Below are 25269 nucleotides of genomic sequence, written 5' to 3'. Positions count from 1 at the left end.
CATCGATAAAGTGAGATAAATAATGGGTTTATGTAGAGTCTCCTCCCAGCCCCTTCCTTAATCTACACTTGAGGAACAAGTATCCCCTTTTAGCACTCTAAGCCAGTGACCTCACCTCTTGTATTACCAAAAGGGCAAAATATCACCTAATGCAGGCCCCCCGCAACGACGCATCTCTGACCTTAAAAATCTCTCCACATTGCTCCCTCTCTCCTCCCAATCTTGTTCCAGGGAACCTTCTCCTCCCATAAAGGAGATACCCTTTATCTCATCCCCTTTGTACCTTGCCTCACCCGTTATTCCATCTCCCCCTCTTTATATTTCCTTTCTTGCCACAAGCCTAAGCTTCATCTAGCCGCACATCATAACAGAGCGGTAATACTTGCTAACTAGGTGAGGTAGGGCAAGTTTCCTCATCGAGTTCTGTCTCTATTTCTCCATCTGTAAGAAAGACATAAGATAGTATCTCTCTCAAATCATAAGTTGTGTTAGGGATTAAATGCATTCGTGTGTATCAAGCACTTAGAACAGTGCCTGGCTTGTGAGTGGTCAAAAAAATGTTAAGGGATAGTTTACATTGTCTTAAGTACTATTATCCCGTCAAGCTACCTCTCCATTGTTCTCTTTCTCCTCCCCACCAAACTCCTCTCACCATTTCCCCTGTTCGGCCCCCAGCTCCTCACTGGCCGGTGAAGCTGCTTGAAATGGATTGCCTTCTCCAGCTCCACCCTCCTTACTCTCATGGGAGAGTTGACGCTGTGGAATATCCAAGACCCCATGCTTCTGTAAATGCTGCTCATTTTCCCGGATGCAGCTATCTCAGCGCTCCTCTTTTTATTTTATTCTATTATCTTCATTTTTTTTGGCCGTCTCTTTGCTCATAGTTCGTGTTTCTCCAGACCCCAAGTGTGGCATTTTCTCACGTCTGTTCTTGAACTTGCTCTCTTCTTTCTGAGAATTTTTTTCTACTTCAGTGAAAAATTCTGTGTTGGTGATCTGGCCACTTTCCACAGCTTCAAGTATGACCTCTCTTCATACAGATAATTCCAACCCAATTATTCTCCTAAGCTACAGATCTCTATCTACAACTGGCAACTTGAATCTTCTGCTGATGCCTTAAACTCTCCACATTTAAACTAAATCCATCATCTCATGAAACCCTGTACCTCTCTGAGCTCCTAGCAGAGTGCCTGACAAGAAGTAACACTCAGGCACAAAGTAAGTGTTCAGTAAATACTTGATGAATGAATGAATGACTTTGTTATTTGTATTACTATCACTTTCAGTAATGGCCATTCATCTTTCATTTATCTTTTCCTTTTACCTTCTAGCCCCATTTTGTTGCCAATGTCAATATTCTGTCTTTGCAGTACTCCTCAAATTTGTCTTTTAGCATTTCCGTTGTGTCTACCCTAATTCTGGCCTTTATTTTTTCTTGCTTATCTACCTTTATTCATCTCTCTACTGCTTTTTCCTCCCCACATTAGTCTAGCGATCACCTTCAAAATTACAGGCTAACTTTTACCGTACTCCTTTGCAAAAGCCTTCGCTGATTCTCATTTCATTAACAAATTAAAAATAAATTACAAGTATCGGGTTTTTCCAATATCATCATGTTCTGTCTACCTCGTTTGAAGTCCCAGTATTCTTTGCTACATCTTCTTTACCCCAGACAACCTGTTTATCCTCCCTGTAAGGTTTCTTTCTTCAAGTTTTTAAACAGTCAGATATCACAAAATTCCTCTAAGAAGACTTCTGTTAACTCAAGCAAACACTACAAACCTTTTACCTGTAGTTATAAACTTTATCACGTAGACTTGTATGCACACACACACTCGCACACGTGCACGCCTGCTTCTACTACACTAGATCATATTTTAAAAGCAAAAACGACTTCTCATTCCCCTATTATCCTCTGTAAACCTTGACACAGTGCCTTGCATATTGTGGGTGTAGAATAAGTACTTGCTGAAGTCCCCACTGCTGCCTTTTCTCATCCTACAATAAAATAAGACCGATCATAATCTCAGAATCTCTTCAGACTTTCACCTCATTATGGAACTCAGCCTTACTTGGAAATTAGGGGAATGTTACAGAGTTTAGTCGCTTTTCCTACCTATTATCCCAAGCTAAACCCTCCACACTCAGCAAACTTTGGTTGGGGGGGGCTGTTGGGTGAGGTGGCAGGGCAAGCAGGGGACCGTGAGGATAACCAGATGGCTAACCTTGGATAGTCAAAGTGAGGGGCTGTGGTACAGTAGTAGAAACTGTCTCTTATCTCTCCGGGCACCGTCTTAATTCCTCCTGACCAATGGATATCAAAAGCTCGGCCCCCCAGTGTTAGGCAGCACTCAGAAATGCAAGAGGATAAGAAGGTTACAGTGGAACAGACAAACCCAGAGAGCCCTGTATGATCAGATTATTTTAGTCATTAACACAGAAAGGTAAAATTAAATTGAGAACATTAAGTGGAAAATTCAGCTTATGTGCCCCCAAAATGTATGTGTTTGAGACACAGTTTTTTGGGGGGTTTTTTTTGTTTTTTTTTGTTTTTTGCGGTACGTGGGCCTCTCACTGCTGTGGCCTCTCCCATTGTGGAGCACAGGCTCTGGACGCGCAGGCTCAGCAGCCATGGCTCACGGGCCCAGCCGCTCCACAGCATGTGGGATCTTCCCGGACCGGGGCACGAACCCGTGTTCCCTGCATCAGCAGGCGGACTCTCAACCACTGCGCCACCAGGGAAGCCCTGAGACACATTTTAATGGAAAGTTACTGAGGCCACTGGGAGCTGCTGCCACTACCTGGGAGGCAGCCTGATTTGAACCTATGGGTTGCCATAGTTACTTCTATTCTGTAAACTATTGTTTTCCTTATGATGGTACACTGTAAAATACAATGTAAGGTATGTTTATACGTTCGTGCATATGTTATACTTAATATTACACATTAAATTCATTTTCCAGGTTAAAATATATACCTATGAAGGTATCTCTGGGTGGTGCTTTAGAATAGAAATTTGAGTCTGTCTCTGATTCAACATTTAGGTCATATGTAACTTACGAAAAAAAGAAAAGAAGGAGTATAGGTTTTAGAGGAATTTGAACCTCAGTTAGGGTAGAAATATTCCAAGGTAACCCAAAAGGCATAATATTTCCTATAATGTTTAGAGTCTAACAGATGTCATTCAGAGATGTCATGATGTCTCAGTGAAAGAATTAAAAGAGGCAAAAGATCTCTACTTGCATCTTGGCTCTGAAATTTGCAAGCTGACCCATGTTGGGCAAATCACTTAACATTTCTGAAATGGGCATTCTCATATGTAAAGGGGGAAATATTAAGGTGAAGGTCCTGGATAATTATAAAATACTCTATCAGTATTGATTAGTCATTATTCTAGTATCTTTCCCTTTGTCAGCCAGCCGCAAGCATGTAAATTGTAAGAGGAGGAAAAATGTGAAAAATAGGTAGTTGCTCAGTGGAAATATTTCAGCGTGTAAGTAATTATATTCTTAATTTCTTTGCTAATAGAATATTCTGGGTTTTAGCAACCTCCCTCTGTGAAAATAAGCTTCTCTCATCCCTGTCTGTGGCATCTGATATTTATACAGACTTCCGTTAAAAATACTGTCAATGTCAAGTCTGACTTTTCTACAGTGTTTGCCATATTCTCTTGTTAAGATCATCTTTCCATCTGTCAAGACACACACTCAAAGAGTCGTTTTGCTCATTACCTGAACCGCCTCTGTCAAAAATTCAAAAGAAGAGAAGACTGCCTTTTGTTACGGATGGACGCGAAGGACAGCAGTGCTGTCTGGATCTGAACCGTTTCCAGGAGCCCATCGTGTCACATGGTGCTGAGCGCGCTTAGGCGTGTGCCTTCCCTGCAGACACAGCGCCTCTGAATAGCACTCCGAGTGTTTCAGGAGTGAAAGAATAGAGTTAAACAGAAAAGGTCTGGCTGGTACTAAGACTGAGGAAGAAAGAGAAAAGTGAGTCAAGGACAGAAACAGACCCACTCGTGCAGGATGCTAGCCACGGACGGCCGTGAAGAACACAGCCCCGCACTCAGCGTTAGCGCAGCTCAGGACTGTCAGCGAGGAGAAAAGAGACTTTCAGAGATGATACCTGTAGGGCAAAGTTCCAGGTTGATGTGCATGGTTAGACATCTTGGTTTTGTGAGTCAGGCTGAGGGTGGAGAAACTAAAGCAGCAACACAAAATGGCTTTTATGTCCCTGTTTAATGTAAGGGATGCAGTGGAGTTGCTGACTCTTGTACGGTCTAGCCAGGCCATCTTAGAGCTGCTACACAGCCGGCAAAGGCCAGCTCAGCTGTGCGAGCTTTCGAGTACAGGGTACAGGGAGTACAACGTGACTATAATTTATGTGGAAAGTAATCCCTACTTTCTGTGGATTCCAGATCATATCACAGAGTAATAGGCAACCTTCACAGGAATCAGTCAAATCATCATATCCCAATACCTCCGTCTTCAGAGATCATAACATTTCCTCTTACCTATCACTTCAGAAATCATGCCTCAACTTCCTGCCTGTCATTTTGGAGACAAGGATGCATATTTTGAGTCACATCATAGAAGACTGCATCAAATAGGCTCATCAAGAATTTTCATTGCCAGCTCTTAATTCTAGTCTTTGACATATGACTTAGAGAAATTAAGTCTAGGTATCACACCCATTGTGAGTCTAGAGACTCACTTCTGGGACAGGGGAGCAACCAGATAAAATGTCATCGCAAGGTGAAATTTACACGGTGTGGCTAACCTGACAGATTTTATCCCAGGTGATATGTGTGCAGAGGTGGAAGAGATAAGTTACCAATGAGGGCCTTTTAAATATACACTGGGGAACCGTTTTTGATTCTATCAGAAACTATAGTACAACCCAAATCCGCCTCAATCAAACTTTCAAACAGAAATATCTACCCCTACTCAAGCTGGAATTCAATACTAAAGATAATTATGCTCTTTAAAATAAGGCAAAAACAGAAGGTGAGCGATGTGGGTAGAGACTTACTAAGTTGGAAATAGCACGGAGCTAGGAGTCAGCACAACTGTCTTCCTGCCGAGTTTCCCCCACTTTTGAGCTATTTCATTTGGAGCAGTTGGTCCTAAGCCTCAGTTTCCCAACCTGTTCCTTGTGAGGAATATCATCGATGCTGCCTACCTGATGAGGTTCCTGAATAGGTCAAATACGATTATGTAAGCACTTTGTAAATGATAAAAATATCCCGTTGAGTCCGCCTGCCGATGCAGGGGACACGGGGTCGTGCCCCGGTAGGGGAAGATCCCATGTGCCACGGAGCGGCTGGGCCGGTAAGCCATGGCCGCTGAGCCTGCGCATCCGGAGCCTGTGCTCCGCAATGGAAGAGGCCACAACAGTGAGAGGCCCGCGTACCGCAAAAAAAAAAAATTATATATATATATATATATATATATATATATATATATATATATATATCATGTAAATATCAAGCAGTGACATTTTACATATGGTATGGTAGTTAAATAAGCTTTGGGGAATTGCTCTGTAAAAGACTGACAGTGCAGAGGTGAACTTGATAGTGGTGTTACTGCAGCACAATTTACACAAGTTTCAAGCAGGAAGATGAGACCGGAAAAGCATTGAATAGGTGCCTCACTTCAACTACCACCCGTAAGCATTAGAAGGAGCCATGGGGAGGTTCTGGGATCACCCCCCTTCCATCCCAGCCCCTCGTGCTGCTGGAAAGCATTGTGGGCCTAATGGGGCAGCAGCATAGACACAGCCGGAAGCAGGAGCCAAGTATCCCATTCCTCCAGAGTAAGTAAGTTGCCAGGCTGCAGGTTGGGGGGAACGGTTACTAAGGTCACCTAATCAATTTTCTCTCTTTTCCCTCCACACCATTCATGCACAGCAAACAACTCCTGGTTTTTTTTCTGAAACAATGCACAAAAGAGCCTACTGAAGGTAAATCACTGAGGAAGAGATAAAGCAAAGGAATTTTTCAGTATGACTTCGAATATAGGTCAAGTTAACAATGAACAGAAGCAAGAGCTACTTTTCTGGTGTCGCTTTTCTTAAGCTTGGGACCTTTAAAGCCTCTTAGCATCTAAAGTGTGGAAAGGAGTTTGGGGTCTTGCATTGGATCTCCATGTAGTTTTCCAACATACTAAAATTTTTAAAGAACACAGTATGTGATGCTGTTGCATAAAAACAATCAAACAAAACCCAAAAGCTGGGCCTCCCTGGTGGCGCAGTGGTTGAGAGTCCGCCTGCCGATGCAGGGGATACGGGTTCGTGCCCCAGTCTGGGAGGGTCCCATATGCCGCGGAGCGGCTGGGCCCGTGAGCCATGGCCGCTGGGCCTGCACATCCGGAGCCTGTGCTCCGCAACGGGAGAGGCCACAACAGTGAGAGGCCCGCATACCGCAAAAAGAAAAAAAAAAAAAAAAAAAACCCAAAAGCTATATATATACATCTGAACCATTCACCATTACTGTTGCCAGTCAGTTTGGTACTTTTAGATCTGTGTTGATCTAAACAGGCACAAGATTGGCCTATTATTTTTCCTTCTCATACTGTTTTTATCAGGATTTGGTGTCCAAGGTATTGTAGCCATATAAAATGAGTTGGGGAGCTTTCCTACTTGTTTTGTTTGAGATTCGAAAGGTTTATCAGTAACCCATTTTTAAAACCATCTGGGAGAGGTACAAACCGCTAGGTATAAAATAAACAAGATATAAGTATATAACGTATAACAGCAAGAATATAGCCAATATTTTTTTTTTTTTTTTTTTTTTTTTTTTAGTTTTTTTTTTTTTTTATTTTACAAATTTAATCAGTTATACATATACATATGTTCCCATATCCCCTCCCTTTTGCGTCTCCCTCCCACCCTCCCTATCCCACCCCTCCAGGCGGTCACAAAGAACCGAGCTGATCTCCCTGTGCTATGCGGCTGCTTCCCACTAGCTATCTACCTTACGTTTGGTAGTGTATATATGTCCATGCCGCTCTTTCACTTTGTCACAGCTTACCCTTCCCCCTCCCCATATCCTCAAGTCCATGCTCTAGTAGGTCTGTGTCTTTATTCCTGTCTTACCCCTATGTTCTTGATGACATTTTTTTCTTAAATTCCATATATATGTGTCAGCATACAGTATTTGTCTTTCTCTTTCTGACTTACTTCACTCTGTATGACAGACTCTAGGTCCATCCACCTCATTACAAATAGCTCAATTTCATTTCTTTTTATGGCTGAGTAATATTCCATTGTATATATGTGCCACATCTTCTTTATCCATTCATCCGATGATGGACACTTAGGTTGTTTCCATCTCCGGGCTATTGTAAATAGGGCTGCTATGAACATTTTGGTACATGTCTCTTTTTGAATTATGGTTTTCTCAGGGTATATGCCCAGTAGTGGGATTGCTGGGTCATATGGTAGTTCTATTTGTAGTTTTTTAAGGAACCTCCATACCGTTCTCCATAGTGGCTGTACCAATTCACATTCCCACCAGCAGTGCAAGAGTGTTCCCTTTTTTCCACACCCTCTCCAGCATTTATTGTCTCTAGATTTTTTGATGATGGCCATTCTGACTGGTGTGAGATGATATCTCATTGTAGTTTTGATTTGCATATCTCTAATGAGTAAAGATGTTGAGCATCCTTTCATGTGTTTGTTGGCTGTCTGTATATCTTCTGTGGAGAAATGTCTATTTAGGTCTTCTGCCCATTTTTGGATTGGGTTGTTTGTTTTTTTGCTATTGAGCTGCATGAGCTGCTTATAAATTTTGGAGATTAATCCTTTGTCAGTTGCTTCATTTGCAAATATTTTCTCCCATTCTGAGGGTTGTCTTTTCGTCTTGTTTATGGTTTCCTTTGCTGTGCAAAAGCTTTGAAGTTTCATTAGGTCCCATGTGTTTATTTTTGTCTTTATTTCCATTTCTCTAGGAGGTGGGTCAAAAAGGATCTTGCTGTGATTTATGTCATAGAGTGTTCTGCCTATGTTTTCCTCTAGGAGTTTGATAGTGTCTGGCCTTACATTTAGGTCTTTAATCCATTTTGAGCTAATTTTTGTGTATGGTGTTAGGGAGTGATCTAATCTCATACTTTTACATGTCCCTGTCCAGTTTTCCCAGCACCACTTATTGAAGAGACTGTCCTTTCTCCACTGTACATTCCTGCCTCCTTTATCAAAGATAAGGTGACCATATGTCCGTGGGTTTATCTCTGGGCTTTCTATCCTGTTCCATTGATCTATATTTCTGTTTTTGTGCCAGTACCATACTGTCTTGATTACTGTAGCTTTGTAGTATAGTCTGAAGTCAGGGAGCCTGATTCCTCCAGCTCCGTTTTTCGTTCTCAAGATTGCTTTGGCTATTCGGGGTCTTTTGTGTTTCCATACAAATTGTGAAATTTTTTGTTCTAGTTCTGTGAAAAATGCCATTGGTAGTTTGATAGGTATTGCATTGAATCTGTAGATTGCTTTGGGTAGTAGAGTCATTTTCACAATGTTGATTCTTCCAATCCAAGAACATGGTACATCTCTCCATCTATTTGTATCATCTTTAATTTCTTTCATCAGTGTCTTATAATTTTCTGCATACAGGTCTTTTGTCTCCTTAGGTAGGTTTATTCCTAGATATTTTATTCTTTTTGTTGCAATGGTAAATGGGAGTGTTTCCTTGATTTCACTTTCAGATTTTTCATCATTAGTATATAGGAATGCCAGAGATTTCTGTGCATTAATTTTGTATCCTGCAACTTTACCAAATTCATTGATTAGCTCTAGTAGTTTTCTGGTAGCATCTTTAGGATTCTCTATGTATAGTATCATGTCATCTGCAAACAGTGACAGCTTTACTTCTTCTTTTCCGATTTGGATTCCTTTTATTTCCTTTTCTTCTCTGATTGCTGTGGCTAAAACTTCCAAAACTATGTTGAATAAGAGTGGTGAGAGTGGGCAACCTTGTCTTGTTCCTGATCTTAGTGGAAATGGTTTCAGTTTTTCACCATTGAGGACGATGCTGGCTGTGGGTTTGTCATATATGGCCTTTATTATGTTGAGGAAAGTTCCCTCTATGCCTACTTTCTGCAGGGTTTTTATCATAAATGGATGTTGAATTTTGTCAAAAGCTTTCTCTGCATCTATTGAGATGATCATATGGTTTTTCTCCTTCAGTTTGTTAATATGGTGTATCACATTGATTGATTTGCGTATATTGAAGAATCCTTGCATTCCTGGAATAAACCCCACTTGATCATGGTGTATGATCCTTTTAATGTGCTGTTGGATTCTGTTTGCTAGTATTTTGTTGAGGATTTTTGCATCTATGTTCATCAGTGATATTGGCCTGTAGTTTTCTTTCTTTGTGACATCCTTGTCTGGTTTTGGTATCAAGGTGATGGTGGCCTCGTAGAATGAGTTTGGGAGTGTTCCTCCCTCTGCTATATTTTGGAAAAGTTTGAGAAGGATAGGTGTAAGCTCTTCTCTAAATGCTTGATAGAATTCGCCCGTGAAGCCATCTGGTCCTGGGCTTTTGTTTGTTGGAAGATTTTTAATCACAGTTTCAATTTCAGTGCTTGTGATTGGTCTGTTCATATTTTCTATTTCTTCCTGATTCAGTCTTGGCAGGTTGTGCATTTCTAAGAATTTGTCCATTTCTTCCAGGTTGTCCATTTTATTGGCATAGAGTTGCTTATAGTAATCTCTCATGATCTTTTGTATTTCTGCAGTGTCAGTTGTTACTTCTCCTTTTTCATTTCTAATTCTATTGATTTGAGTCTTCTCCCTTTTTTTCTTGATGAGTCTGGCTAATGGTTTATCAATTTTGTTTATCTTCTCAAAGAACCAGCTTTTAGTTTTATTGATCTTTGCTATCGTTTCCTTCATTTCTTTTTCATTTATTTCTGATCTGATTTTTATGATTTCTTTCCTTCTGCTAACTTTGGGATGTTTTTGTTCTTCTTTCTCTAATTGCTTTAGGTGCAAGGTTAGGTTGTTTATTCGAGATATTTCCTGTTTCTTAAGGTGGGATTGTATTGCCATAAACTTCCCTCTTAGAACTGCTTTTGCTGCATCCCATAGGTTTTGGGTCGTCGTGTCTCCATTGTCATTTGTTTCTAGGTATTTTTTAATTTCCTCTTTGATTTCTTCAGTGATCACTTCGTTATTAAGTAGTGTATTGTTTAGCCTCCATGTGTTTGTATGTTTTACAGCTCTTTTCCTGTAATTGATATCTAGTCTCATAGCATTGTGGTCAGAAAAGATACTTGATACAATTTCAATTTTCTTAAATTTACCAAGGCTTGATTTGTGACCCAAGATATGATCTATCCTGGAGAATGTTCCATGAGCACTTGAGAAAAATGTGTATTCTGTTGTTTTTGGATGGAATGTCCTATAAATATCAATTAAGTCCATCTTGTTTAATGTATCATTTAAAGCTTGTGTTTCCTTATTTATTTTCATTTTGGATGACCTGTCCATTGGTGAAAGTGGGGTGTTAAAGTCCCCTACTATGATTGTGTTACTGTCGATTTCTCCTTTTATGGCTGTTAATATTTCCCTTATGTATTGAGGTGCTCCTATGTTTGGTGCATAAATATTTACAATTGTTATATCTTCTTCTTGGATCGATCCCTTGATCATTATGTAGTGTCCTTCTTTGTCTCTTCTAGTAGTCTTTATTTTAAAGTCTATTTTGTCTGATATGAGAATTGCTACTCCAGCTTTCTTTTGGTTTCCATTTGCATGGAATATCTTTTTCCATCCCCTTACTTTCAGTCTGTATGTGTCTCTAGGTCTGAAGTGGGTCTCTTGTAGACAGCATATATATGGGTCTTGTTTTTGTATCCATTCAGCCAGTCTGTGTCTTTTGGTGGGAGCATTTAGTCCATTTACATTTAAGGTAATTATTGATATGTATGTTCCTATTCCCATTTTCTTAATTGTTTTGGGTTCGTTATTGTAGTTCTTTTCCTTCTGTTGTGTTTCTTGCCTAGAGAAGCTCCTTTAGCATTTGTTGTAAAGCTGGTTTGGTGGTGCTGAACTCTCTCAGCTTTTGCTTGTCTGTAAAGGTTTTAATTTCTCCATCAAATCTGAATGAGATCCTTGCTGGGTAGAGTAATCTTGGTTGCAGGTTTTTCTCCTTCATCACTTTAAGTATGTCCTGCCACTCCCTTCTGGCTTGTAGAGTTTCTGCTGAGAGATCAGCTGTTATCCTGATGGGGATTCCCTTGTGTGTTATTTGTTGTTTTTGCCTTGCTGCTTTTAATATGATTTCTTTGTGTTTAATTTTTGACAGTTTGATTAATATGTGTCTTGGTGTATTTCTCCTTGGATTTATTCTGTATGGGACTCTCTGTGCCTCCTGGACTTGATTAACTATTTCCTTTCCCATATTAGGGAAGTTTTCAACTATAATCTCTTCAAATATTTTCTCAGTCCCTTTCTTTTTCTCTTCTTCTTCTGGAACCCCTATAATTCGAATGTTGGTGCGTTTAATGTTGTCCCAGAGGTCTCTGAGACTGTCCTCTGTTCTTTTCATTCTTTTTTCTTTATTTTGCTGTGCAGCAGTTATTTCCACTATTTTATCTTCCACCTCACTTATCCGTTCTTCTGCCTCAGTTATTCTGCTATTGATCCCATCTAGAGTAATTTTTATTTCATTTATTGTGTTTTTAATCGATGCTTGATTCGTCTTTAGTTCTTCTAGGTCCTTGTTAACTGTTTCTTGCATTTTGTCTATTCTATTTCCAAGATTTTGGATCATCTTTACCATCATTATTCTGAATTCTTTTTCAGATAGACTGCCTATTACCTCTTCATTTGTTAGGTCTGGTGGGTTTTTATCTTGCTCCTTCTCCTGCTGTGTGTTTTTCTGTCTTCTCATTTTGCTTATGTTACTGTGTTTGGGGTCTCCTTTTTGCAGGCTGCAGGTTCGTAGTTCCCGTTGTTTTTGGTGTCTGTCCCCAGTGGCTAAGGTTGGTTTAGTGGGTTGTGTAGGCTTCTTGGTGGAGGGGACTACTGCCTGTGTTCTGGTGGATGAGGCTGGATCTTGTCTTTCTGGTGGGCAGGTCCACGTCTGGTGGTGTGTTTTGGGGTGTTTGCGGACTTTTTATGATTTGAGGCAGCCTCTCTGCTAATGGGTGGCGTTGTGTTCCTGTCTTGCTAGTTGTTTGGCATAGGGTGTCCAGCACTGTAGCTTGCTGGTCGTTGAGTGAAGCTGGGTGCTGGTGTTGAGATGGAGATCTCTGGAAGATTTTCGCCGTTTGATATTATGTGGAGCTGGGAGGTCTCTTGTGGACCAGTGTCCTGAAGTTGGCTCTCCCACCTCAGAGGCACAGCACTGACTCCTGGCTCCTCAACTTGGGATGATTTGTTGTCTATTCATGTATTCCACAGATGCAGGGTACATGAAGTTGATTGTGGAGCTTTAATCCGCTGCTTCTGAGGCTGCTGGGAGAGGTTTCCCTTTCTCTTCTTTGTTCTCACAGCTCCTGGGTCTCAGCTTTGGATTTGGCCCCGCCTCTGCGTGTAGGTCGCCGGAGGGCGTCTGCTCTTCGCTCAGACAGGACAGGGTTAAAGGAGCAGCCTCTTCGGGGACTCTGGCTTACTCAGGCTGGGCGGAAGGGAGGGGCACGGAGTGCGGGGCGAGCCTGCAGCGGCAGAGGTCGGCGTGACGTTGCACCAGCCCGAGGCGCGCCGTGCGTTCTCCCAGGGAAGCCGCCCCTGGATCCCGGGACCCTGGCAGTGGCAGGCTGCACAGGCTCCCGGAAGGGCGGTGTGGACAGTGACCTGCGCTCGCACACAGGCTTCTTGGCGGCGGCAGCAGCAGCCCCAGCGTCCCACGCCCGTCTCTGGGCTCCGCGCTTTCAGCCGCGACTCGCGCCCGTCTCTGGAGCTCCTTTACGCGGCGCTCTTAATCCCCTCTCCTCGCGCACCAGGAAACCAAGAGGGAAGAAAAAGTCTCCTGCCTCTTCGGCAGCTCCAGAGTTTTCCCGGACTCCCTCCCGGCTAGCTGTGGCACATTAGCCCCCTTCAGACTGAGTTCTCGCCGCCAGCTGCAGTCCTCTCCCTGTGCTCTGACGGAAGCCCGAGCCTCAGCTCCAGCGCCGCCCGCCCCGGCGGGGGAGCAGACAAGCCTCTCGGGCTGGTGAGTGCCGCTCGGCACCGCTCCTCTGTGCGGGAATCTCTCTGCTTTGCCCTACCCAGGTATGTGGGGAATTTCTTGCCTTTTGGGAGGTCTGGGGTCTTCTGCCAGCGTTCAGTAGGTGTTCTGTAGGAGTTGTTCCACGTGTAGCTGTATTTCTGGTGTATCTGTGGGGAGGAAGGTGATCTCCGCGTCTTACTCTTCCGCCATCTTACCCGGAAGTCTATATAGCCAATATTTTATAATAACTTTAAATGGAGTATTATCCATAAAAACATCAAGTCACTATATTGTACACCTGGAACTAATATAATATTATAAATCAACTATACATCAATATAAATAAAGAAATATTTTTCCTATTCCAAAAAATAAACTTTACATCAAAAAATAGGAAAACAAAACCATCTGGCCTTAGGGACCTATCTGTGAAAAGATTTTTAACCACTGCATCAGTTTATTTTATAGTTAAAGAACTATCAGGTTTTCCATTTATTTCCCGAGTGAATTTTGTCAGGTTATGATTTTCTGGGAAATAGTGCATTTCATCAAAGTTTTCAAATGCATTGATATTAAGTTATTCAAATTGTTCTTTTTATCTTTTTTCCTGCCTATAAATATCTTCCCTTTACATTCTAATAGTGTTTATTTTTACCTTCTCTCTCTCTTTCCCCCTCAATCCATCTTATCAGAAGTTTGCGAACTTTATTGGTCTTTCCAAAGAAGCAATTTTTGGCTTTGTTGAACTCAATTGCTTCTATGTTTTCCATTTCATTAATTTTTTGAAAAAATAAACTTTTTGATTTTAGAATAATTTTAGATATACAGAAATATTGCAAAGATGGTACAGAGTGTCTGTATTTCAGTTTAGTCTAATGTTACATACATAATAATGTCATACATTCCTACAGCACATCTGTCAAAACTAGAAGACCAGTGTTGGCACACTACTCTTAACTAACCACGAGGCCTTATTTGGATTTCACCAGTCCATTGGGGTTTTTTGTTGTTGTTGTTTCTTTTTTTTTAAATGTCCTTTTTTCTTTTCCAAGGTCCAACTCAGGATACCACATTATATTCAGTCCTCCAGTCTCTTCTGATCTGTGGCAGTTTCTCAGTCTCTCCTGCTTGTTGTTCATGACCTTGGCAGTTTAGAGGAGTACTGACCAAATAGTTTGTCAAAGGTCCCTCAATTTGGGTTTCTCTGAAGTTTTCACGATTAGACTGGGGCTACAGGTTTTTGAAATAATGAAATACCCTCTCATCTCATCCTTTCTGGGAACACATGATATCTGCAAGACAGCTGGTCATGTTAACCTTGATCACTTAGTTAAGGTAGTGTTTGCCAGCTTTCTCCACTGTAAAGATATTGTTTTGCTGTCTCCATGTGCTAGGTTTTGGATGTAGGTCACTAAGTCCAACTCATACTCAAGAAGAGAGGGGAATTAAACCCTACTTTCTGGAGGGAGGACTAGCTACATTTAGTAAATTGGAATTCTTCTGCAATGAAGATTTGTCTCTTGTCCCCTGTGTATTTAGTCAACCACTTGTTTATAGCAATATGGATTCATGTATAGTTACTTTATATTTTGGGTTATAATCCAATACTACTTTGTTTTGTTGCTCAAATTGTTCCAGCTTTAGCCGTTGAGAGCTCTTTCGAACAGACTCCCTTTGAGGTGTGTTTTTGAGCCCCTTCTTACTCTCTGGTACTAAAACATGCTTGTAGTTCATATTGTTTTTTCCCTGCCTCAGCCCTAGAATCAGCCATTTCTCCAAAGATCCCTGATACCTTTTCTTAGAGAACAGTATATAGAAACCAAGATCAGGATGATGGATATGCTCATTGCTATTGGGATGCCATTGCTTCCAGGCCCTCTGAGCAGACACAGCTAGGTGATACGTATGTATGTATGTATACTAACCCATGAGTTCATACTGATGTCTCCGCCTCTAGTCCAATACCACAAAGCTCATATTAGCCACCCTCTCTTGCTGATTCATAACTTCTCTCTTCAACAGTGAGAAATCTGGCTTCTACCATCCCATCCATTTACTTATTGGTTCAACCCCAGTATACATGTAAAGCAGTTTCAGAATTTGCCAACTAGAGTACACTGTGTACAAGGCCTTTAGTTATTGGCCTTAGAGTTTCCAATCAAAAATGTTTTCCAAAGTTCGATATGACACCTTCCTTTTTCCCCCCACTCTATTTAGTGAGGTTACGTCATACAATACAGTTAGAGTCACTTGCACGATATGCATTCCATCCTGGGATCCCTCAGCGTCCTAGTTGGTATAGAATTTTTTTTTCTTCTTTAAGCTTGTATACAGTAAAGTTCACTCGTTTAGCTATACAGTTCTTATAGTTCTGTGCGTTTTGACAAATGCATAGAGTCATATATTCACCACCCTAGTGCTAGTTCTATCACCCTAAAAGTTCCCCTGTGTGCCCCCTTTTGTAGTCAACCATTTCATTAAACTTTGTCTTTGACTTTATTATTCCATCCTTCTACTTGCTTGGATTATTTTTTCTACCTTCCTAAATTAGCTGTTTAACTCATTACTAGTCATCTTTTCTTCTTTTCTAAAATAAGTGTTTAAGGTTAAATTTCCACTAAGTACTGCTTTTGCTACATATACGCATTTTGATAATGTATTTGATTCAAATTCACTCTAAGTAATTCTAACTTTCCATTATAATTTCTTCTTAGACACAGGGTTGTTTATAAGTATATTTTAGAATTTCTAGGAAAGTGATTTTTTTTTTGGTTATATTCTTGAAAATTGATATCTAACTTAATTTCTTTGTGTTCAGAGAATGTAATCGGTATGATACTGATTCTTCATAACTTGAGACTTCTTTATGTCCAGCTATGTGTTAAATATTGTAAAGGTTTCATGTCATTTAAAAAATATGTATATTCTGTAGCTTGGTAGGGCAAGCAGGAGTTTTGGGGTTCAAATCTTCTCAACTCTTACAGGTTTTTTGTCTGCTTGATCTGTGGGGTTATGACCAAGGTGAATGGAAAGCTGCCACTGCAGTGGTGGTTTCTTCCTCTACTTCTGCAAATTTTTGCTTTGTATTTTGAGACTGTTTATTAGGTGTATTCAAGTTTAAAAATTATTAAATATTCCTGGTGAATGGAAATTATTATTATGATTTAGTGACCCTTTTCATAATTAATAATGCATTTTACATTAAAGTTTATTTAGATGGTTATTAGCGTAGCCTTCTTTTGGCATTTGTCTGATATATGTTTATTCTTACTTTTAATCTTTCTGTATTCTTGTGTCTTATAAATAGCACACTAGATTCTGATTTAATTATCCAGTATAACAATTTCTGTTTTTTAATTAGTTTAGTCCATTTACAATTATCATGTGTATTGATATAAGTAAATTCATTTCTACCATTTTATTTTGGACTCTTTGTGGCTCATGTCTCTAAGCTTTTTGTTTCTTTCTTGCCTCCTTTTTGTTTCACCCAGTTTATTTTCTTTTTTTCTCCTCATTTACATTTTTCACCTTTGAGATTTTACCATGTATGTGACTAAAATTTAAAATCTTATGCTAATCAGCAGATTTTCCCCTCCTTCTGAAAAGTGCAGAGACCTTAGAACATTTCCCTCCAGTCACCCCCTTCCTGGCTTACATGCTTATGTTATCTGGTATTTTAACTGTATCCTTATTTGTTTTCTAATCTTACACATTAGACATTATTTTTTATTATTTTATACTCAATACTTGCTTCAATTTAGAAATTACTTTTTTCCTAAAGTATATTCTTTGGAATTCCATAAATGGAATACCTAGAGATAACGAATTTTGGAATTTCTTTGTTTCATTCACATTTTTGAGAGAAAAATTTGCTTGTTATACATTCTACGCTGACAGTTATTTTCTCTCTGAACTTTGAAGAACTCTTCTGACTCCCTGGGTTAAGAAGGCTTCATTGCCATTCTTTTGAGGGAGATTTGATTTAATAGTTTTAGGATTATTTTGTTCTTTTGTGTTTTGTGGGTTCACTGTTCAGTAATATGTCTACATGTGAATTTCTTTTTAAATAATTCTGTTTGGGAATTTTGTGGCTTTCTGATTCATGTGCACTGATATTGGGTAAGTGCAAATTTCTTTGAATTTACCTTGATTGGGATATGAAGATCCATGTTTGTCATCAGTTCTGGAATATTGTAATCTCTTTAAATATTGTCTCTCCTCCCATCTTGCTCTCTCTTAAACTCCAATTACCCATATATTAGGCATTTTATTTTCTATATCTCTTAATGTCTCTAATATATATTCTGTGTACTTAGTTCTCCAGCTGCATTCTATATAATATTTTTAGTTCTGTCTTCTACTTCAGGACTCAGCAGATTTTTTCTGTAAAGGGTTAGATAGTAAACATAATAAATATTTTGGACTTTGTGGGCTACTGTCACAACTACTTGACTCTTACTGTAGAGCAAAAGCAGCCAAATGGGCAGTATGTAAATGAATGAGTGTGGCTTGTGTTCTAATACAATTTGATTCACAAAGACAGGTGGTAGACTATCATTTGCTGGCCCTTGCTCTACTTCCACATTTCTCTCTTCAGCTATGACACCTGCTTTTTAACCTACTCATTGAATTGTTAATTTCAATTATTAATTTTTTTAGTTCTAGAAATTCTCTTAGGTTCTTTTTTAAATCCATTTGGTAATTTCTGAGTAGCTCTCATTCCTTTCTTGGCTTTTATTTCCTTTTTTGTTTCCTTAGACCTTTTATAATTAGTTATTTTGTATTCTGATCATTGCAATAACTAAAATTTCTAGGTGTTTATATAAGTCCATTGTTTCTGCTGATGTTTTTGTCATGGTCAACCGTTTGCTTATTCTGCTAGCAGTTTTTGTAGTAAGCACGTATACTTGGATTAATCTGTGGAAATTCTACAAGGCCGGGGTTGAGAATGCTTGCTTCCCAAAAGGATTTGCTCTTGCTTTTACTTGGTGATAGGAGGTGCTACTGGAGCTGTTTTATTTTCCATCTTGGAGATTCCTCGATTGCACAGGTGGTACCCAGTTTAATGAGGTCAGGCAAGTGGTGCATATTCTCAAGAAAGGCTCTTTTCACTCAGTCTATAGATGTTGTACAAACAGACAGATTTCCTTGTTTGTTCTCCTTTGCAAGGATATTGATTTTCTAGCCCATCCTTTCACTGATAGTATAGCCCATTCAAGTGTCCGACTTTTTGCAGGCATCTCAAGTTTAGCTGCCCATGCAGATTAGGTCTCTGAGCCTGTGGTGCATTCCCTTGAACAACACAGCTACCGAACGTCCTTGGAATCGACATTTGCCCTTAAGGCAGCCCTGGTGTTCACATTCACCCCTACTTTGATTTCAGCTCCTAGTTCATTTTTATTTTCCTGCTCTTGGGAGAATTTTTTACTTTCTTATAAGTACAACATAACGTTTAACTGTATTTGCTATCATTTATTCAGTGTTTAGGAGTTTTGTAGTGAAGAGGGACTTTTGGAATATCACATCAGTCTACTATAATAGGAGCAGAAATCACATGATAAAACGTGCATTTTGAGAAAAACATTTGGACATCTCAAAGTAGATCCTCCGGCCTTCCCTGGTGGCGCAGTGGTTGAGAGTCCGCCTGCCGATGCAGGGGACATGGGTTCATGCCCCGGTCCGGGAAGATCCCACATGCCGCAGAGCGGCTGGGCCCGTGAGCCATGGCCGCTGAGCCTGCACATCCGGAGCCTGTGCTCCGCAACGGGAGTGGCCACAACAATGAGAGGCCCGCATACCGAAAAAAAAAAAAAATACATGGTACATTTATATAATGAAATATCATTCTTCCATTAAAAAGCATATATTAGAATATTTAAATGATGTGAGAAAATGTTTATACTTCATTAAAAGAATCAAATTATACATTAGAATGTGCAATATATGTATAGATTTATAGAAAGAAGGCTGGATTATATTTACAAAATGGTATTACCAGTTATTTCCGATTGGGGCATTTAAGAAAACTTTTGTCTTTGTATTTTTCTGAATTCTCCTCCCAAATTATGATGTGTATATAGTTCTTTAATGTTTTTAAAAAGTTATTTTTAAAAATAATATTAGGTATTAGGCAGAGATGATACTTGTATCAGAGAATACTATCAACCTTAATTCTCTTTATTTTTAAAATCCTCTTGATATTTTATTTTTCTTGAGTTCTAGAATTTTTTGCAGTATTGATTTTAGTTGGTTCCAGGAGAGGACAATTATGAGACACCTTGATACCTAACCTTGACCTGTCTGTCCATCATTACTTCACCACAAAAACTAAGTCACAAGATCACATATCTTCATAGTGTCAGATTCCTGCCTTTTTTGTGTGTGTGTAGAAAAAAAGAAAATAGAAAAGAATTTCCAAAGAAAATAGAATACAGTTGGAAATTCAAATATGGAAAGGATCAGGAGGGAGGAGGGTTTGGAAAAAGAGAATATGATTTTTAAATTTCATTTCTGAGATATTTTCTCCTAGAAAATCTGTTTCTTCTATTTCAGTGAATGTATAGGGGTAGAATTAATTTCTTCTTCTGGATATTTGAAAATTTCAGGGCAAGTAAAAGGACACTGATTATATATTATATGACCATCCAAATGATACATCATTTTGTTTGAAACAATAGGAGGTGTTATAGATTTGAGAACAAAAATGAGAGATTATTGTTTTCTCCTTCATCTTCCACCATTTCCTATTTTCTTGTGTCCTGTGTCTTCCTCTTTTTTTTTTTTTTTATTCTGTTCACAAATGGATATTGGTGGGAAATACACGAAGTGCAAAGTGACTTTTACCTGCTGTGCTGTAGGCAGAATTGACAATTCAGAAATACCACCCTCTAGGGTGTCTCTCCCCTTCTCACTCTCTCTGGAGGAAGCTAAGATGTCATACATTCCTCATCAGAGAGGGCAGGTGAAAAGAAGCCTATAAGAAACTCAAAAGCACCATGAACTTTGTCATTTGCCCCCTCATTGCTTGCAAAATATCTTTTACCACAAACCACCAAACTGCCAGGACAGGCAAACCTACCTGAGGAGTTGGGGAGGGAGGGAGTATGAGGCGGGAAGGTAAAGGAAATCTCATCAATTTACAGGACTTTTCTATATGTTAACTCCTGGTGTATTTATTCAACCCACAAACTTCCCAAGCGCTCTGTTCCAGGCAGTATGTCTGCTCCCTGACTTCAGACTACAAAGCTACATTAATCAAGACAGTATGGTACTGGCACAAAAACAAAAATATAAATCAGTGGAACAGGATAGAAAGCCCAGAGATAAACCCACACACATATCATCACCTTATCTTTGATAAAGGAGGCAAGAATATACAATGGAGAAAAGACAGCCTCTTCAATAAGTGGTGCTGGGAGAACTGGAGAGGTACATGTAAAAGTATGAAATTAGAACACTCCCTAACACCATACACAAAAATAAACTCAAAATGGATTAAAGACCTAAATGTAAGGGCAGACACTATCAAACTCTTAGAGGAAAACATAGGCAGAACACTCTATGACATAAATCACAGCAAGAGCCTTTTCTGACCCACCTGACAAAGAAAAGACTGGAGGGGAGAGAGAGAGACCAAGGAGGCTACAGCCATACTCAGGGAAGAGCTGATGATAACCAGAACCAGGGGAGCAGCAGAAGTGGTCAAGGGTGGTCAAGTTCTGAATATGTTTTGAACATATAGCTGACAAATTAATTTATAAACTGAGCTTATAAAACTATTATACTTTGAATCTCTATTACCCTGAGTCTACTAGGCAAATGTTCATCAAATGTAACTGGCTTAAATATCTCTCAAGGATTCTGCAAGTACCTATGTCGTAATGCACGAAAGAGCAAATTTTAGGATTTCCTTTGTTAAGGTCTTTTTTAACTGAATCACTGATTCAGTGGTAGGTATTTTAAACTGTATTGGTATTTAAGCTCTCTGCCTTATACAAGTAACAGAAAATGTGTGATGTGAGGAAGTGTATTTAAAATAGTTCCACCATTGTTGCTTCTCAAATATAGCTTCCATTTTTTATTAGGGATTTTTCGTATTGTTCTTGATTTCCTGTTAAAACACAGAGGAAAGACAATAAGGCATGGGCACTGAGAGCCTCGGATTTGGAATGCAGGAGACCTAGATTCAAATCCAGGCTTCTGTCCTTACAAGCTGTGTGACCTTGGGGAAGTCACCTAACCTCCCTGAGGCTCAACAGCCTCCTCTCTTGGGGACTAGAGAAAGGATTGCTGTGGGCATCCTATGTTGTTATACATATAAAACAGAACAGTACGAGGCACATTGATAATTGCTGTGTTTGTTTTAATAGCAACCATGACAAGAAGATATTAATGACACAGAAGTATTTGCATTTACTAGGAAGAATAATTGTAGAAGGAGCTGTTACTTTTAGACTTGACTGCAGCAAAGTTGCCATTTAGCCTCAATAATTTAGATACAGAAGGCCACTTCATATACCTAATATAGTCTGGTATACACATTAAAATAAGGATATGTGAATAAGGGCAAGTCCAAAATATAAAATGTATTTAACCTGTCAGATGTATACGTAATTTAGTAATAAGCTCAGTGAAGTGACAGCCCTTCACTGTGTATGACAGTCTTTATCTCAGTGAAAGTGACACGAGTGACACTCCCCCCGACTGACTTTTCTCGCTCTTCATCGACTGAACCCCTGGCCTCATTCAGTCAGGTAGGCGATGTGCCCCAGCGAAGTTTCATATGACCCACCAATGTACTCTGTCACTGTGGATTACAATCTCCTTTGACAGTTGAAACAAACAGTAAAATTCACTCAAATATAATTGTGTGGCATCTGTCAGAGCACAAGGCCAAAGGACCATGTCAGTCATCAGAACAATAAAGAGAAGTTCTTTGCTCTTTTTCATCAAGTTTGCATAGGTGTATTTAGTGAATTGACCACTTGCAACTTTGTGGTATGGGATGTTTTGCTGTCTTTGGAATAGCATAATGTAGTTACAGTTTTTGTCTGCCCAAATTCACAAATTAATGATTTATATAGAACTATCCAATTCAACTTTTGTGATCATTGGCAATAGTTATGCTTAGGTTACAGTCTGGGATTTTTGCTATTATTTGCTTGGTAGGAATTGACTCTGAAGTAATATGTGAAAAAAAATCTATTGTTAAATTATTCTAAAACATTGGGCTTAGTTCATAGTTCATTGCTCTAGAATTTAAAATCAGACTTTCTTTTTTCCTTTCTAAAAATTTTGAAAGACCAAATATTTTGCCCTTAGTTTTTCTGCAGTTAACATTCAAACTGCATTCTGATTGATCAGAATGAAATGTAATTGTAAGTAATATTTTCAAAGCATAAATTCAAGCAGGATGCAAGTTTCTGAAATAACAAATTATTTACTCTGTTTTAGAAAAAAACTTCTCAGATTTAAATGATGCTTTTTTTTCTGGGAGAAATGATGCTTTGATATGAATAAAAGGTCTTTAAGCCAGTATGATTCAGGTATAACTTTAGAATTAATTGCTTTTATCCTAACTGACTAGTTTACAAGCATCAAAAATGCACACACACACACACACGTATAGATGTCTAGGTAAAAAACAGTGGGAACAGCAAATAAAAATCTTGTTGGGAAAGTTATTTTAAATACCAATTTTTTTCATAATCCTCACTTGTACCTATTTTATACATAAACATTAAAAATTAGTAAGTTCAAATGATAAATCTTTGGAAATTAAAACAATCTTTAGAAAAATAAGTTAATTTGAGAAGATATGATTGGTGTTAAGAAATGCAAAAGATTCATTTTGTTGAAATATATAAATATTTAAAGTAAATGTAAAATTAATGTATCTTTTTCTCTGTTTTAACAGACAGTGAAATTCATATATTCAAAATTTTAGATGACTGCTATACTACCAGATACTTAAATTGATATAGAATAAATTCTGAACCCCTATTAGATATATTTTATGGTTTCAATCCTAATCTTAGTAAAAGAAGACTTCTGTTCAATCTTTGTTGCTACTTTTTTTTTTTTTTTTTTTTTTTGGTTGCATTGGGTCTTCGTTGCTGCACACAGACTTTCTCTAGTTGTGGCGAGCAGAGGCTCTTCTTTGTCGCGGTGCACAGGCTTCTCGTTGCGATGGCTTCTCTTGTTGCGGAGCTCGGGCTCTAGGCACACAGGCTTCAGTAATTGCAACATGTGGGCTCAGTAGTTGCGGCTCGTTGGCCATAGAGCACATGGGCTTCAGTAGTTGCAGCTTGCAGGCTCTTGAGCACAGGCTCAGTAGTTGTGGTGCATGGGCTTAGTTGCTCTGTGGCATGTAGGATCATCCCGGACCAGGGATCGAACCCGTGTCCCCTGCATTGGCAGGAGGATTCTTAACCACTGCACCACCAGGGAAGTCCCTGTTGCTACTTTTAAAGGTACTACTTTATTTATAAAGTTGATACTTTATTTCATAGGCATATTTGGTTAAGCACAAAAATCTTGAAACATAGGTGGTCTTTCTTCTCTGTATGTTTTTATTCAAGTATTCATGTTTCATTTATATTTAAACAAAAAAATAGAGCAGTAAACCACTGCATGAATCCAAAATGTCTGTTCCTTACAACAATTAAAATTAAATCTCCAGTTTCACATTAGCTTAATTTTTATTTGGAAGAGAAGGAGTTAAGACATTTTAGCTTACATTCAGTATATTTTTTATAATAATTCCATTCAGGATATTTAATTGGTCATATGTTTGGTATCACTATAAAACACTTTTCACTGCCATTCTCAAGGACTAGTCATTGTTTCCTGTAGATCTGAAAAATATTTATTGTAATCCTTTACCTTGAAGGCTGTCTAAAAGAGAATAATTCTGTTCCATTCATTCCGGGTCAAAATATGAAGTAAATGGCTATAAATATCTCCAATAAATTTCCAGTGTAGACACAAGTAGTATGTATACTGTGAACCAATATGCATTTTCCTTAATTATTTGGATTTTTCAGGGAAATAAAGATATAAAATATATAAAAGTAAATGTTCAAGGGACTTCCCTGTTGGTCCAGTGGGTAAGACTCCACACTCCCAGTGCAGGGCGCCCGGGTTCAATCCCCAGTAGGGGAACTAGATCCCACATGCATGCCTCAACTGAAGATCCTGCACACCACAACGAAGATCCCATGTGCCACAAATAAGACCCAGTGCAGCCAAAATAAATAATAAATAAATAAATACTTTTTTAAAAAGGTAAATGTTCTATCACAATAAATTACTGACTCTTTTTTTCCAGGCCTGATGGAATCGGAACTATTTCAATGGAAGAAAAAGAGAAGTTTGAGGAGATAAAGGAACGACTGTCTTCCCTTTTAGAGAATCAGATAAGCCATTTCAGGTATATACTCCATGAGTACAAGTGTTTGTTTCTTTAATTCACTCAACCCTCTAATCCCCTACAAATGTTTATTATATCTTTCTGCTACTGCTCAAGCACAATCAGTAGCTTCTCCTCCATTGCCTGCAACGTATGATCCATGTTCCTAGGTCTGTGTTCTGCTTCTCAGCCTGCCTTCAGTTTGCACTACTCATTCAGTAGGCCCCGCCCCTTGCAAGGGAAAGGGGCCCTCTTGCTAGCCCTGTGCAGTTCTCAGCCTTGCATAGCCTCTTCCCCCAGCTCTGGGGGCTTTTCCTCCCTCTCACTGCATAGCCAGGCAAGGAGACTCAAGCCCCACCTTCACAGGGGAGACTTTTTCATTTATTCCAGCAGAGAGTGGAAAAGCTGAAGTCTTTTTAGCATTCATCATCTGTACTATGCCCTGGTCACCTATCATATAGTCCTTGGTTATCCTTTTATTTACATTCTGTGAGAACAAGGACCACAGTACGTCTAGCACAGTTTCTTTGCCAAAAAAATTCAGTACTGATACTAAGAAGCATTTGCAGGGTGAAGGATAAATATCTTGATAATATTGTTTTCCCCTGATTATAGTTAGCTTAATAGAACCTAATGGTTAAAAACAGAAATATACCTTTTTCTATCAGTCTCATCATTAGATCCTATAAAATGTTGCCATGTC

General features: G+C 39.2%; 1 protein-coding gene across 2 annotated transcripts in view; it reads left to right on the top strand.

Annotated features, from left to right (window-relative positions):
• Positions 1-25269, top strand: part of CADPS2 (calcium dependent secretion activator 2) — a 493834-nt gene that overhangs the window by 340802 nt on the left and 127763 nt on the right. For both annotated transcript variants that reach the window (XM_060108899.1, XM_060108898.1), the window contains exon 14: positions 24486-24587. In XM_060108899.1, coding sequence (XP_059964882.1) covers positions 24486-24587 — 102 coding nt within the window. The remainder of the gene's footprint in view (positions 1-24485; positions 24588-25269) is intronic.

This window comes from Mesoplodon densirostris, chromosome 9 (genome assembly GCF_025265405.1).
Source record: "Mesoplodon densirostris isolate mMesDen1 chromosome 9, mMesDen1 primary haplotype, whole genome shotgun sequence".
NCBI classification, from domain to species: domain Eukaryota; kingdom Metazoa; phylum Chordata; class Mammalia; order Artiodactyla; family Ziphiidae; genus Mesoplodon; species Mesoplodon densirostris.
This window is presented reverse-complemented; position numbering and strand designations above follow the sequence as displayed.